The sequence below is a fragment of the Oryza brachyantha genome, chromosome 8 (assembly GCF_000231095.2).
Source record: "Oryza brachyantha chromosome 8, ObraRS2, whole genome shotgun sequence".
Taxonomy (NCBI): domain Eukaryota; kingdom Viridiplantae; phylum Streptophyta; class Magnoliopsida; order Poales; family Poaceae; genus Oryza; species Oryza brachyantha.
Genome location: NC_023170.2, coordinates 9,008,310 through 9,025,016, shown reverse-complemented (window position 1 = coordinate 9,025,016; position 16,707 = coordinate 9,008,310). Strand labels below are relative to the sequence as shown.

Here is a 16,707-nt window from a genome sequence, read left to right as displayed (position 1 = left end):
AATAGACGACCGCGACGCATCGGTATCTCCTCTCTCGCGCCCTATTTCTTCCCTCCATATGTGCAATCTCTTTCTCCCCCAGCGCGCGAAAGAACAGCTCCTCCGCCCAAAAAATCGCTCCTAAATTCAACGGTCATCAACCCCACAATCTCCAAGTCCTCTTCCATGCTTCCACCCCCATCAAATCTCCCTGGCAAAAACCCTAATTCCCCTCCACCAACAGCCATGTCTCGCGGACGAAGAGAGAAGTCGCACCGGCCCCTTCTGGCATCGAAAACTCATCTGCAAGGTCGTCTAGTCCTTCTGGTATTCAGATCCCATCGGCAGCACCATATCCATATGGGGGTCCGTTGTTCCCCAACTCTCTGCCATCGTGGTTTCCTTTCCCACCGTCACAATCCATGGCGGGCTCATCTTCATACTGTCCTAGTACTGATAAGATGGATGTGCAACTTGATTTAGAACAATGGTACGTTTGTGCTTTGGCTTTAGTTGTGTTGTATGTATATTTGTGTCTACAACTTCATTATCATGCTTAATCAATAATACTTGTACTGCAATAGTTTTCCTTGTCAGATAAGCATTCCTAATTTCCTATCATGTTTGTTTTATTGGTCAGATTTTTCTTGCTCATTAGGTTGACTAAGTAAACAATCGAGAATATGTACTAGGACAACCATGACAAAGCTGTTAGATTTAGTCCTAAAATTGCAGATGACAACCATGACAAATCAGCGAAGATATTTCTTGAATTGTTTACTAGAACAAAGTTCTATTTATCAGTAATCGTGCAACCTAAGCTTGATCAAATCTTGTGATCAATGGCTTTGTCTGTCGTATGTATTTTTATGCTTTTTTTATTCGGTGGAACCTGGTCAATGATAGGAGTAGATTTTTTTTATTCGGTAAAAAATGCATGTACTGATTACTTCTTTATTTCACCTGTTCATGCAATTACCACTATTTACATGTACTAAAACAATTAGGTTAGGCCTTGCAATGATCAGGGTTTATGTGTTCATTCTTTGATATAGGGGGTTGGAATCTCGTCCTCTCGATGGTTTTGTTAATTTTATCAAAACGCCTGCAAATGCAATACAACATGTGGCGATAGGGAGTCCATCACAACCTGTTCATGTTGACAATGGAGATGCCAGTAGAACTGAGAAGCGCTTGTCATGGACGCATGAAGAAGATCTAAGATTGGTAGGCGTCTTATGTTAACATTATATTTGGATATGGCCTAGACGACATTTGCATTATTAATGACAGTTAAATCCTAATCTTGATATTTGTAGGTCAGCGCCTGGTTGAATAACTCAAATGATCCGATAGAATCAAATTTCAAGAAGAACGATAAATATTGGGCTGATGTTGCTGCTGCTTACAACAACACTACCCCTAATAGCCGACTTAGGCAGATTAAGCAAGTTAAGAATCGCTTTCTTAAGATCAAGAAAAAGGTTGGTAATTTTTGCTACTGTTGAAAGGAGGCTAATTCATTATATGCTAGTGGGGAGGGTAGTGATGATCCATTGAACAAGGCACTAAAAATATGTGAGAATGACTTCAAGGATGGTGCATTCTTGTTTATGCATTGCTGGAATGAACTTAAAAACCAGCCAAAATGGCATGCATATTTGGATGAACTAGACCCATCCAAAATTTTAAACAAGCACATTGCTGATCAAAATGTGTTAGACTCCTTTGCTACTCGAATCATTCATAAGATCAAGGCTACGTTTGAATTCGAGGGTTCGAGGCGCCAAGGTGGAACAAGGAAGACGATTGCTAGGGATCATGTAGATGCCCATAACCGTTTGGTGGCCGATTACTTTGCAGAACATCCGCTGTACCCAGAGCGGATGTTTCGCACAAGGTTTCGCATGCACAGGCCGCTTTTTTTTTGCGTATTGTGGAAGCCTTAGGTCAGTGGTTACCATACTTTACTCAAAGAGGAGATTGTTCTGGCCACACAGGCCTTTCTCCACTTCAGAAGTGCACGGCAGCACTTCGTATGTTAGCATATGGCACACCTGCTGATGCCCTAGATGATTATTTAAAAATTGGCAAGAGCACTGCCTTAGAATGTGTAGATATTTTTGCCCAAGGGGTGATTGAGGTCTTTGGTGGGACGTACTTGAGACGCCCCATGAGTGAGGATGTAGAGCGTATACTACATGTTAATGAGTCTCGTGGGTTTCCGGGCATGCTAGGGAGTATTGATTGTATGCATTGGAGGTGGGAAAGTTGTCCGAGGGCTTGGAGAGGTCAATTTACCCGTGGTGATTACAAAGTCCCAATAATTATCCTTAAAACAGTTGCTTCACAGGACCTATGGATTTGGCATGCCTTCTTCGGTGTCGCGGGATCTAACAACGACATCAATGTGCTGAATCAGTCCCCTTTATTCCTCGAATCGGTGAGAGGTGAGGCTCCTCGGGTACACTATTTCGTCAATGGAAAAGAGTACAACCATGGGTACTACCTAGCTGACGGTATATACCTAGAATGGGCTGTTTTCCAGAAGACTATACCACTACCGCAATCAGAGAAACATAAGTTGTTTGCTGAACATCAAGAAGGGGCAAGGAAAGATGTGGAACGGGCTTTCGGGGTATTGCAAGCTCGTTTTAACATTGTGCGTCGTCCAGCAAAGAAATGGAAGCGAAAGAGTGTTGGGAGAATCATGCTAGCATTTGTGATTCTACACAATATGATTGTTGAAGAGGAGAAAGAGGATGCGATATGTGACCTAGACCTCAATAGAATTCCTAGGACATCACTAGTTCTGCCCCCTGAAGTAACCAGTGGTGGTAACCCATCTTTTGCTGCCGTGCTAAGTAGAAAAGCTGCTATTCGTGCTCGTTCAATGCACACCCAGCTTAAAACTGATTTAATTGAGCACATTTGGAACCGGTTCAGAACTATGCAGCATCCATAACCTTGGTACAGTATTAAGCATATGTTTTCCTCTTATTTTTTCATATATAAAGCCTTTCAATTTACCCTTCCAGCTGTTTTATTTCAGGAACTACTAGGCTTGGATGTGTACTAGAGATGTTGTATTTCTCACAGGTAACCAGGAACTTATTAATAAAATTCCTATGCCCTGTTTATTGTTTTCCTGGAGACTAGTTTCATGTTTTGTTTTTTCTCTTGCTCAGCAGCCTAGGGAAGTAGAAAATGAGTCTAATGTTACTGGGATTCAAACAAATTTATGCCAATAAAGATGCATGTACTGATCACTTTATTTATTTCATTAGTAGTTGCAGTTGTAAGGAATATCCAAATTTTCGTGTACATGGACCGATTTTGTTCCTCCGTATGCTATATATGTTGTATATGTGAACTGCAAGCAATTCATGATTGATCTTTTTAACACCTCAGTTCAGAAATATGATTTTTCACTCTGTAACTAAAGTGGGCTGTGACTATCTTTCAGTTAGAAATAATTAGAATGGGACAACCCACTTTAGTCACATTGTAATATTTCTGAACTGAGATGTAAAAAATCCACTTTAGTTACACTCTAATATATTACTAGAACTGCAATACCTAAGTTTCTAGTTCTAATTCTAGGAATAGTGTATTGAAGTTGGCAGTTCTAGTATATTTTCTTCTGGAGGGACAGAATCCTAGAACTGCAATATATCTTCTGGAAACTTAGGTAAAGTGAATCTCTATAATATGATTTTGTATAACTAAAGTGGAATATCTTCTGGAGGAATATATTAGAGTGTAACTAAAGTGGAATAATCCTAGAACTACAAACTTCGGTATTGCAGTTCTAGTTGTAGGAATAGTGCATTGCAGTTGGCAGAAATTTAACCAATATTAAGTAGGCAGCTATACTCTTAATTTTTTTATTGCAGTAGTTGTTGTATCTGACGCAGGCAGTGACCGAGGGAACTGCATAGGATTTACACTATTCTTTTCTGCCTATTTTTATCTATTTTGCTAATGTTTTTCTAAGTGCAAGTCCAAATCAAACTCCAAGTGACCGGTAGGCTTAGGGAGTCTTAAAATATATTAACCTAAACCATGTAAAATATGTCATGTTTCATCTTACATCAGGTTTAGCAAATACTTTATACTTATCATATTTCACTTTATACTTGGTTTAGCACATCCTTCAGGTTGCACAGCCAATTTCACTTAATACTATGATACATCACAGAAACTATAAAAATATAGTAAAGTTTTAAAAAAATCCAAATGGAAGTCACACAAATAAGCACCAGTCTGATGATCTATAATATACATTAGTTGAAGAGTTAGACACTTTGACTTGTTAAGCTCAATTGAGTTCAGCCTTGAGTGAAGCTGTTGCTGACATACTTATGCTTTTTTTCTCCACTACAGGTCGTTGGCAACTAATCAAGATGGCTTGTATGGAGATCAACAATTATCTCAGTTCATAATCAGACCAAGAACACTATCTAGTTTTAGTTATCCTTTTGTTGAATGGCATGTTACCAAGAGATTTATGAATTATTGTACTGCTTTGGTTTGTTGTATGTCTTCTTAGCGTCTAATTAGACCAAGAACTTTATTTAGTTTCAGTTATCTTTTGTTCAATGGCATGCTGTGAGGAGATTATGAATCACTGATTTGGTTTATTGATTCTCTATTTTTCTAGCTCTGATGTGATAATGTATGTGTGGTGCAACAAAATGGCTACATATATACATGCTAGTATTGATCCCAACAACTACTATTGGCATGCATGCATTAAATAGTACCACCGCTCAAAATCTGACAGCTCTACAACCAACTTGCTATACCTTGTTAGCTATAAGGTATCTCTGGCTGAGCTGGATATAAATTGGAATCGGCTGGCGGGCATTCTATTGACCTTGCTCTAAGGGCATTCTCTAGAACTACTAGTCCATAAGTAACAAAATATTCCATTCAGCTATCTAAGGGCATTCTCAACCCATAACACTAGATATGGTTTCTATAAATTTCTCATCATAAAAAAACTAGTACTAGACACTACTCTTCCAATGCAAACACCACTATTCCACACTTAAATTTAATGTTACTTATCTCACATGATATCTTGGATGTTGTGGGGAAACCATGTCTTGCATGACATGGTTTCATTCTCTTTCCTCATTTATTCACTTGCCACGTCATTTTTCATCCTATGTGGTAACTTATTTAATACTATAGACATCATCCTAGTTATTGGGTTAGGAATGCCCTAACAACATGTGAAACTAGTCCATAGCAAAAAAATAGTAAAAGCCACCCATAAGCATATGGACTGCCCATAAAGGATAAAATATGTTATTTGTCTCTATTTACTCTCTCCTCTTAATACTAGTTGCTATCTGTATATATTATGAAGATAACAATAGCTATAGCCTATATGTGTGGGTCCCATATATATGGACTACTTTTGCTATATACATTGTGGATGCCCTAAGAGAAAATTCGATAGCATAGCCGATCCCTAGCCCCAATTCATCTATAGTAAACCTAATAGTTAATTTATACAATAACTAGCTATAAAACATATATTATCATGTCCTACATATTATATACATATTGTGTCTTGAAGTTCGTGATGTAGCTGGTTATAAATTTATAGCTCACTGCACTTTTCTCTCTTCTCTTACCTCCTTAAAATATGCTTATAGCTAGCTTATAGCCTACTATTGTATCGGCTCTTAGAGCAACTTCGATAGTATAGCCAAATACTAGCTACAATTCATCTATAATCAATCTAATAGTCAATTTATACAATAGTTATCTACAAAATATTAATACATGGTCTTACATACCATACACACATGGCGTCTCGGAGCACATACTGTAGCTAGCTACAAATTAGTAGCTTATTACTATTTCCTCTCCTCTCTTATCTATTTAAAATATGTTTATAGTTGACATATAGTCTACTATTGTACCTGCTCTTAGGCCATTCAATAGTCCTTTCATTTGGCATTAATTCATATCATATTTTTATCGATGACATGGCAAGAATTTAATTAAGAAAGAGAATAGAACCCTTTCATTCTAGTGAAAGGCTTGTGGCGTTGTTTCTAAGTAAATAAAAGTCGAATAAAAGTCCATTGATAACAAACCTTTCTTTTATCGAGATCTCATGTGGGGTCAACCTCCTATTTTCCTCTGATGCAATAATTACTCTCATGCAATAATTTAATGATCTATCAAGTCTATAAAACTGTGAAATGAAAGAGACCACTGAGAGATGTCACTTTCATTTTATACAATAAATCTAGAATGCTGGTGTGTCACACTTGTAAACTGTGAAATGAAGGGAGCCACTGAGAATGGCCTTAGGGCGTCTTTGGTTGGGAGCGTTCGGTGTTGGTGTGGCTAACCGGCATGAAAAACGCGTTAATAGATTAGTACATGATTAATTAATTATTAATTTCAGAAAAAATGTAAAATTTGAATTTTTAAAGCAACTTTCCTGTAGAAAATTTTCGCAAAATACGTACCGTTTAGCAGTCCGGGAAGCGTGCGCGTAGCATCTCTAATACTACATGTCAAAATTTAGTATCTCAAATTAAATTTTAAGAATTAGGCTGTATTTGGATTTGTCATTCATGCCATTATAAATTTATCTATTTTATAAAATATCATTACTATTTGACTAATTGTAAAAATGTGATTATAATTTTTTGGATATGTTACTGCATATCGCTTCGGTGCATTTAAAAAAAATTGCACCAAATATGTCACTCCGTATCCTTCCGTGCATTTAGAAAAAAAATTTGTACCTAATTTCCTCTGCACTTACAGCAGTCTCCCGGATGGAGCGGTGAACATAATGGAGGGAAATATATTCCAAAATTGCTTAAAAGTCCATCGAAGGGATACGCAATGGCATGTCTTAAATAGTTTTAAAATTAAAATGACGTCCTTTTAATTAGTCCAATGAGGATGGTATTTTCAAAACAAAAGTATGGGTTCGACATATTTTTTTTTTTTATCTATGTTCGGTTACAGAGACGACATCATGTACCTTCAACACAGAAACAGCGTTGTGGCTCAATGGGTAAGACGGCAACGAATTTTATTTTGCGTGTGCATTAGGCAACAAAGCAATTTACCTTTGATTTTTTAAATCAAAGTAAAATAAAAAAAAATAAAATTATAATAGCGCTATGATTCTCTTTTTACTAAAAAAGAAAGGTAAGCAAGCAGATGTTCCTCCTAAATAAAGCAAAGAACCAAAATAAAATCACAATAGCGATAGGATTATGTTTCTACTTTTTTTTAAAAAAACAAGCAGATGTTTTGCTTGAATATGACGAAAAATTCACGTCTAGTTCTATATTAATTCACCATTTCATAGCTGCATGATATGCATGGAATTTTATTTTGCACGTGCGTTAGGCAACGAAGCATAACTTTTCTATATCCAAGTAAAAATAAAATAAAAATAAAATCACAATAGCGCTATGATTTTGTTTTTATTTTTTTAAAAAAATCAAGCATATGTTCACTTGAATAAAGTAAAAATACAATTAATAATAAAAAGAAATCGCAATAGCGCTAGGATTATGTTTTTAGTTTTTTAAATAATAAACCAAACATATGTTTTACTTGAATATGATATGAAATTCACGTCCAATTCTATTTTAGTTCACGATTCCTGAATTGCACAATATATAAAAATTAAAATTATTTCTTATTTTTAAACTTGTCGAGTAGATGTATAAAAATTCACCATTCTTGAATTGTCTTGTCGAGTAGGAGATGAACAATTAAAATTATTTTTACCCATACCAACGCATGAGCATTTTTATAATATATATAAATAAAATGAAAGTTACTTATTACTTTATAGCATTACATAAATAATCTCAAATTCTAACATTCAAATGCATGGTTTTAGAACAAGCTATAATAGATTAATCTAAAAACAAAGTTTAGAGAAATCAATTGCCATTACATCGCTGAGACAGAAATATATATGCATAAAGCCAACCATAACCAATGTATCGGATAAGACTTACCAGACCCAGGTGTGGAAGCACACTTCCAAAATTAAACCAAACAATAGTACTGGATGGATCATGGAGTTGATAGTAGTTGTGAGGATCACATCCATGTGCCTGCAGCACTAACAAGCACCATGCTTTCGGTGAACCCCTCGGCTATCTCCGTGGAAACGACACAATTCGAGGTTTGTCGTTGAGTCGTGAATTTTGTGTACGCTTCGCTCAACTTTAACAAAGGATAGTTATGGATTTCAATGTCAAATCCAAGTTGTGATAACTGCAATGCTGCCAAACTAAGGTGAATATGCAGTTTATGATCAAACTGCACGAAAACCTCAACATAACCACTCCTGAAAGTACCATGTGTGTGTTTGGTTGGGGGGAATTGTTAGAAGAGAACAAGAGTTTGAAGGGATAGATGTTAATTCTACTACATATTGTTTGTATGGTCGGTGTGAGAATTTTGGAAGGGATTGAAAAACGAAGTTTAGGAGCAAATTCCCACATTTTCAATACCTAGGGAGGGGTAGTGATTCTCCCTCACTGTAATTATCAGGACATTCGGCCCAATCAACATCAAAATAAACAATGAGATCAGTAGAGGGTGATGGCCACATATGCAAGCCAAAATCTAGTGTCCCACGAACGTAGCCCAAAATCCTCTCGAGAGCGGCAAGGTGAGGCTCACGCGGATCGCGCATACGAAGGCGCACCTATTGAATAACGTAGAAGATGTCTTGTCGAGTACATATGAGATACTGGAGTGCACCCGTCAGACTATGAGGGTGTTTGTTCGTATCGAATATTTGAACACTAATTAGAAGTATTAAATATAGATTATTAATAAACATATCCCATACTCTGGACTATTTCGCGAGACGAATTTATTAAAGCCTAATTAGTCCATAATTAGCGAACTTGATGCTACAGTACACATTTGCTAATCGTGAATTAATTAGGTTTAAAAAATTGTCTAATGAAAAAACATTTATTTATGCAATTAGTTTTATTATCAGTCTATATTTAATACTTCTAATTAACGTCCAAATATCCGATGTGATAAGGACTTAAAACAAAAATCCCTGAATCCAAACTACACCTACGGAACTACTTGAGATCAGCAACTAGGAAACCAACAGTGGCGAACACTTTGGCATAGGTGGCGAACACTTTGGCATAGGTGACTGCAGCTAGATCTAGACTCATTATGACTAGCAATTCTTTCATATCCACCAAATTCACCAAGTCCACGAAATCCTAACGGGTCATGCTTAAATGGGCTTGTGCTGTCTAGCCCATTGGCCCATTTGGCCACCCATAATGGGAACGAATAAGTTCACTTTAGGTCCCTCAAGTTGTCACGAAGTATTAAAATCATCCCTCAACCGTAATACCAGAAATGTTGGCCCCTGAAGTTACGAAAAACGTTCAAATCGGGTCACTGGGCAGTATTGGAGAATGGTTTTGCTGAGGTGGCATCCTAGTTAGCAAAAAATATATTAAAAAATTCATGGGACCTACCTGTCAGTTGCAAAGTCAGAAAAAAATACTTAATAAAATATGGGGTCCACCTGTCAGCCTAATAAGAAAATAAAAAATCCCCCTCTCTCCCCTCTCCATCAAGGCCGGTGGCTGCAGTGCTAGACAGGGGCAGGCGCAGGCGCAGGCGCAAGCGGCAGCAGGAGGCGAGGGCGCGGGCACGGGGTGGCTCAGCCACAGGGGCAGCGGCGAGCTTGGTCGTGGGCACGGGGCGGCGGCGACCGCGGCCTCCACCACGACGCCCGAACAACCATCCCCGCTCCTCACCGGAATCAGCGACGACGCGCCCGTCGCCGTCTGCGGCGTTGGCCGGGCACCTTGTTTAATTTACCGGCCATTAATTAACTTGCATGGTCCTGTCTCTGCTGTGCATGCACTGTCATTGCCTGATTAACGTACATACGTACACGGTGCGTGGTGATGATGGTTGCTTGATGCGGTAGCTACTCGCCGTCGGTTGCGTCGGCGGCGACGCTCCCGCGCCAGATGGCCTCGAGCTTGGCGGTGAAGAGCTTCTCCTGGGCGACCATGATGGTGATGTGGTCCTTGTCGTGGACCTCGCGGTAGACGGTGATGCGCGCCCTGGGCACCCTGGCGCCGACGCGATGGTGCACTCCACGGGGAGGAGCTCGTCGTCCCAGCCGTGGAAGACGGCCAACTCGCAGGCAAGCTGCCCGTCGACGACGTCGAGGTAGCTGTCCATCTTGCCGGCGTTGCCGCAGATGATGTTGTGCATGCAATATCAACCTCACTTCAATTAATTCTACTCCATCGATTCAGTCAAACAGCATAGTATCTTTCATTGATCGTTTCAGTTTCAGTCAGTCGCTAGAGCTTCCGGGCAAATCGCTGGCCACCGGCAGATAATAGGGGAAAAGGGAGAGGAGCTACCCCTGTCGTCCTCCAGGCCGGCCTCCTCCCTCTTGCCGCCCTCCTCCTCCTCCTCCGCTCCCGCTCCCAGCAGTGCGCGCTCCGCCGCTCCCGTCGACCTCGATTTGGTGAGGCAGATCTAGACGGCGGGGAGAAATTGTTGGCTCTTGCCGAGTCAGCGAGATGGTCGCCGCTGCCGAGATCCTCCACCGTCGTCGTCCCGTCTTGCGCCCTCCCCCCAATCCCTTCCCATCCGCCCCGTTTGCCACGCCGCCTCAAGGTGTTCAATGTCGGCGTCGGCGCGTGCCTGAGATAAACGCCGACGAGCTCATCACCGTTCGCGTGCGGGCTACGACGGCCGGAGAGAGGAGAGAGCGGATTTTTATTTCTTAATAGGCTGACAGGGCCCTACATTTTATTATGTATTTATTTGCTAACTTGACAACCAACATATGGGTCCCATGATTTTTTTAAAATCTAGCTAACTAGGATGTCAGTCACATCAGTAAAACTGCTCTCCAATACAGCTCAGGGATCTAATTTGAACGATTTTCGCAATCAACATTAGTATTATGGTTGAGGAACTATTTTTAGATGACTTGTGACCGTAAAGTGAACTTATTCCTAATGAAAACCCTTATAGCACACGCATGGGGCCAGCCCCCTTGTACCAAATTCACTGAATCCGCTAACCCCACCAAATTAGAATAAGTTCATTTTAAGTCCATCTTGACATTGAGTTTGAATTGCAATAGTCACCATTCAATGCAAGAGTCACAAATACTGGTTTTATTTTTTTTTTTCAAAGCTTTCTACAAGTTCTCCCACCCATAAGTCCATAGCTGTCACCTCCAGCAGGACAAATCTCCTTTTTACGGGTCTATGATCCTTAACCAGGTAATAAAATCAATGCTTCCCTGGGATCATAAATGTAGATCACAGCACAAAGCTGACAGCATTGTGGTCAGAAATGTAGAATTTCTGCAACAGAACATTTTAAGATTCATAACACAACACTTCCTCGGATTGGTAGAAGCCAACCCAGCAAAGCATGCCCCAAGCAACAATAAGATAAACCACTTCCTAAGATTAAAACTGAACCTGAGTCTAAACATATTGAGTAGTAGATCTGTCAGCTATAACATTGTGGTCAGAAAACTTCAAACGATGTAGCTACTGATTATTCTGATTTAGCTGCTGAGACTTAATTTGCTGTTCCTTCTGGATAAGCAGCTGCTAAGTGTTACGGAACTTCAAATGATGTAGCTGTAGAGACTCAAATGATGAGCAGTTGTTGAGTGTTATGTCGCTTTTCCCGCAATGCATCAATCATGGCAGAGTGGCAGTAAAATACCATCCCAACTACATATTTCATGATCAGATCCTCCCATATGAAAAAATTACATGCCTGCAGAGATAAAAAATATGACAATTTATTGAAGTGGTAAAACCATGTGAACAACATGACAATGGAAACATGACCCATACCGAGCGCATAGGGAATCTACGGCTATTCTTCCCTGGAGTGCAGGTTTTGGGAGCAGGGCGGCGGCAGGAGAACTGTAGTTCAAGCAGCTCAGTGGGGTCAGTTCCTCCTTGGTGAATCATTGTAAGCACTAAGCTGGGAGAAAACAAACTCCAGGATCAACATGGGAAGGAAAGAAAATGATTGCAAAACTTTTGGTTCACCATAGAAACTCTGTCGTGCTTCTCATCCAAGTCCCACTCCTATCACACCATCTTGGGGTTGGTACATAGGGTTTGTGCAGATGCTATCACACCATCGAAGATTATGAGTTTATTGATCTGCTTTGGAGATAATAAGGAACAGGTGTCCTTTAATGGAGATGCAAAATACCTTGCGTTTGGTAGTTCCTATGGTCCAAATTTTGGTGAATTTAGTCCATACTCTTATGTCTGCTGCTGCTGCTGCTGCAATGTGCGATAACTTTATTTCATTGTCCTCCCTTAGGTGTGGACACTACGGCAATGACACTGCAAGTGGTCAGCGGACTGGCTGTCTACTTTCACTTTTCTATACTCTTATAAATAGTAGTGGTAGTGGTGGGTGATGGTGAATCATCCACCTACCCTACCATGAACTCCTTCCTATTTTTTGAAAGGAAAATTAACAAAAACTTATATATCAAACTACTTTTATTATCTCTACTTTAACGACATGCTAATGATATTTTTTAATAAAATCCGGTAGCAACACATGGGCAACATGCTAGTTATCAGAAAAAACTTAGAAGGTAGTGTTATCAATGTCTTGTTATTGAGAAATTTATCATAGACTAGTAAAGTACCCGTGCGTTGCAACGGGATGCCCATATTTCATATTATACCAGTATTATTCTTGATTTCTTGTATTATTCCTAAGTATATGTACAAAGCATCTGCCTGCATTTGTAATCAAAGAGTTTGGTTTAATCATGAGGAAATATGGACTATATCCATGCTGCAAATGTTGGGATTCACATGCATATGTGAAGTGAGGCCGAAGGACTTATCCTGATGCCACTAGCATGGCAAGTTTTTATCGATCATTACTCAATTATACCTGTAGATGTGGCAAACGAAGTCCATCTTTGCCATATCAAAATACTGAATAACCTCCTCTTCTCTTGCAGTTCAGTTCGCTCTTTATTACTATTGTTTACTTGGTCTTCCTCTGACATGCCTTTTGGAATACCTTATGTTTTTCGGTCTAATTTGTGTGTTGATGTAGTGTTCAAGAACCCTGAAACCCTGTTATCAGATGTATTTTAAACTATTAACATGTTGCAACAAACAAGTGGGTAGATCTTGAAGCACGATGCCCTATAAACGAATTATAAAATCCAGAAGAAATCTGATAATGGAAAACTGATGGTGAAGGTGTCCAAACCTGCACTATACTTGATAGCTGACTTTTCAGCCTGCAAATGTTTACCTGTTCAACAAACATAACAGCATTTTTTAGACCGTAAACTGAACTCTAACAGAGCATCAATTTATAGAGCACATTAATTTTAGAGCATAGTTTATACAAATCATTCTACTAAACAAAGACAAAAAATGTATTACTTGTGCACCACAACATTTCTACTTAATTAACTACCTTTCTTCTAATAGCTATTCATATTTGTACACATAGATGCAAATATGCAATCAATCTTAATCAATTATGTGCCAAGTAGATTAACTAATTAATAGACTAATCAGAATTGTAATTTTACAATATCATCAAGTTTCCGTTCACCTCATTAAGATATCAGTGTCTTCTACTTTCCCTAGTTACTATCCATCTTGACAAATCTCAAATCAAAATTCACAAACCAAAAATCAGAGAATAAGCTGGCCTCTTATTTCTCTCGCTTGCTCTAGTTTGGTAAGCCGGTAAGTTCCACCCATCAAACTCCCGGAGCAGCACAGCACCAGTGTGGCATAGCAGCCAGCCGGCAGAATGTTCCTCCTCCTCCGACAGCGGCAGCCATGGAGGACATGGGGGGAAGGGGGGGGGGGGCTCCACGACACCATCCTCGATGTCACGACAGGCCTCCCCTGCCATGCCGACCGCACCCACATTGCCTATGTCAACAAGTAGCAACGCAACGCCGTGAGGAAGGTGCCCAAGCCACGAGACTAGCCCCCCGCTCCCCCACCACGGTGACCCACATCGAGGTCCACGCGCTCCTTCCTGATGACCCCTACGAGGTAGCAGTTCCAAGGGTGGTATATGGTATAGCGTTTGCAGCAGCTCCCGGATATGTGGTCCGTCACCGGTGCTAGATATGAGGTACGCGCGCCTGGGTGGGAGGTAACTTGGGCGTGCGACGCCAGGTGAGAGGAGGCTGTCGCCTAGGGTGCCTACACTAGCTCGGGAATGATGTGATGGGCATGGCGTCGGATAGGAGAGGAAACGACATCCCAGTGGGGGCATGCAGTGGTGGAGGAATCGCTGATGGTGCGGGGGGAGGAGCAATGGTGAGGGGGCGGCCATCATGAAAGGGGAGCACTTGAGCGTACTCCAGGAAGCACCGTCAATGGGGACGTCTTTGCACGGGCTGATTGATCCACTTACCATGATGCCCCCCATGTCAGGGAGTGGTGGTGGTGGCAGATTCACTACCACCAGCCACCACCACTAACAATCTTTATAGGAGTAATCTATACGAGTAAAGATTATGATTTTTCTAATTTGTTGCAATCTCATAAATGGACAAAATGTAATCTCAGTCAATTTCCATCCGTTGCAGGGATAAACGAGGCATATCAATGGAAATCAAATGCGTGAAATTGAGGGAAATCGGAAGCATTAACATGAAAGCAATGTCCTTGAAGTTTTCAATTAAGGATGTCCTTGGTGAATGATGGAATTGGCTATCCCGAATTGCCAATTCAGGATCTTAGGTAAGTGAAATGGGCATACTTCTTCATCAATATTATTATTTGCGGAGCATGTCAAGTGAACGTGATTTTCTGTCAGTGGATGCTCAGGACTTGAAGAGCTTCTAGAGTGAACCAAGTTTTTTCTCAGTGAGTGTTAGATGGATATGATGGTTGCCAAAGTGCACTTCATGTTAGATGTGGTCCCCTTGAGTGGGTGGTGGCTATGGCTCAATTATATAAGACAGCGTTGCACGGTTAGAAGACATGAAAGCAACAGTGGGAACTCGAATAAAATGATAAGTGATGAGCATGATGACCACACAACTGTGCTCCAAAGTTCGCCGAGAAAATGCTTTATGTACTTCAGCAAATGCATCATGTAGCAATTGGGGAAACATGTCAACCGTGGATAACTGGATACTCATTTGCTAGCCATATCATTGTTTCTTTGTGCATATAGTATCTTTAATCCTAGTCAAAGCTTGAAAATAGACTGATGAAAATCCTTTGGATCATTACAAAAATTGTAGAACAAGAAACTACAATTCTCATTACGACCCAATCATTTCTAACATGACATGGCAGATGAATGCACCCCATTGTGGCATAACAGACGCATACATCAATACCTACATGGTCAAGGACACTATATAATCAACATGAACATGTCCACTAATATATAAACATGTTCCAATTATAGACCTCAAAGGTGAAGCGAACAATACCTATTCCCAAAATAGTGAGTTTATGTGGATGTTGGAATAGGGAGTGACAATACATGACAATGTCTCATGCTATCGGGTCCGTTGTAATGACGACGCTTAGATGTCATCTCATTTGCATGCTAATGAGTTAGTAGCAGAAGAGTTAGGGTAACAGAGTTGTACTTTCAAGCGTATTTCACACATTCACGTTCCCAAATGTGTAATAAGAAGTTGCCAAATTGACAGTTCAGCACAAGCGCTCTTAACAACCACCTACCCGCTAAAATTAGGTGTGGTAATGGGCCAATGACATTGGGTCCTTTCACAACCCTAATTAACCCTTAAAATTTTTTTGCTCAAAAATCTATAAAATTTTAGCTCATCTCATTTGGAACCCAACCCTTAATTTTACAGGCAAAAAAGTCGGGTCCAATACCAGCTCTATCCGCAATTGACAAATGATCCAACGTTGGGAATTACGCCTTATTGATTTTAATGAGGTAATCAAAACCACTCATCTAAAAGCAGCGGTTCACCCATCACTTTGTGTTCAAAGCACGAGAAATCACTACCACAACCACCAATTCCATCACCCATCACTTTGTGTTCACAGCTCTCTAAATAGCCTATAAATAGCTCGCCCCCTAGACCTCTTGCTCCTCCATAGAGCCGGTTACAATTGTTTAAAGTACATATAGATTTACCAACCAACCAAGGCCCAAGCAAACATGTTTAAACCTCAATAAAATTGTCAACAACCATAAATCTATCATAAGACTCCTAATTTTGGTTATAAGAGCCAACTAGTTGAAATTCTATCCTAACAAACGAGAGCTAAAACAATACAACAAAAGGAGTTAGGGAGAATGGACTCAAGGCCAAACCTATAACTCCAACAATCAAATCTTACCATATCAAGTCGATGAAACTATGGGCTTTACCTCTATTAAGATAACAAATAGCTTTCTAAGTGTTTGTTTAGTAAAAAGGATGGGGTAGGATGGAGCAAGCCCACTTTTGAGGGATCATCCCTAAAGTCGAACATCCCCCCTCCCAAAAAAAACACGTCCCTGGATCATCCCTAAAGTTGAACATCCCTCCTCCCCAAAATAACACATGGGAGGGACCATCCCATCACATCCCTTCTGCCAAAACAGATAGCTAGGACCATCCCATCCAAGGATAGGCCTAACCCATCTGAATCATATCTCATCTCCAAACCAAACACATGCTAA

The 16,707-nt window shown here is 40.2% G+C and overlaps 1 protein-coding gene across 1 annotated transcript; it reads left to right on the top strand.

Moving 5' to 3' along the window:
* Positions 1-37: 37 nt before the first annotated feature.
* LOC102710521 (glutathione S-transferase T3-like) lies at positions 38-4,592 on the top strand. The gene is made up of 5 exons (XM_015840405.2): positions 38-469; positions 1,035-1,206; positions 1,299-1,463; positions 3,032-3,078; positions 4,366-4,592. Exons 1-4 carry the CDS (start codon positions 402-404, stop codon positions 3,056-3,058), a joined length of 432 nt encoding a protein of 143 aa, XP_015695891.1. The 5' UTR covers positions 38-401; the 3' UTR covers positions 3,059-3,078; positions 4,366-4,592.
* The last annotated feature ends 12,115 nt before the right edge of the window (positions 4,593-16,707 follow it).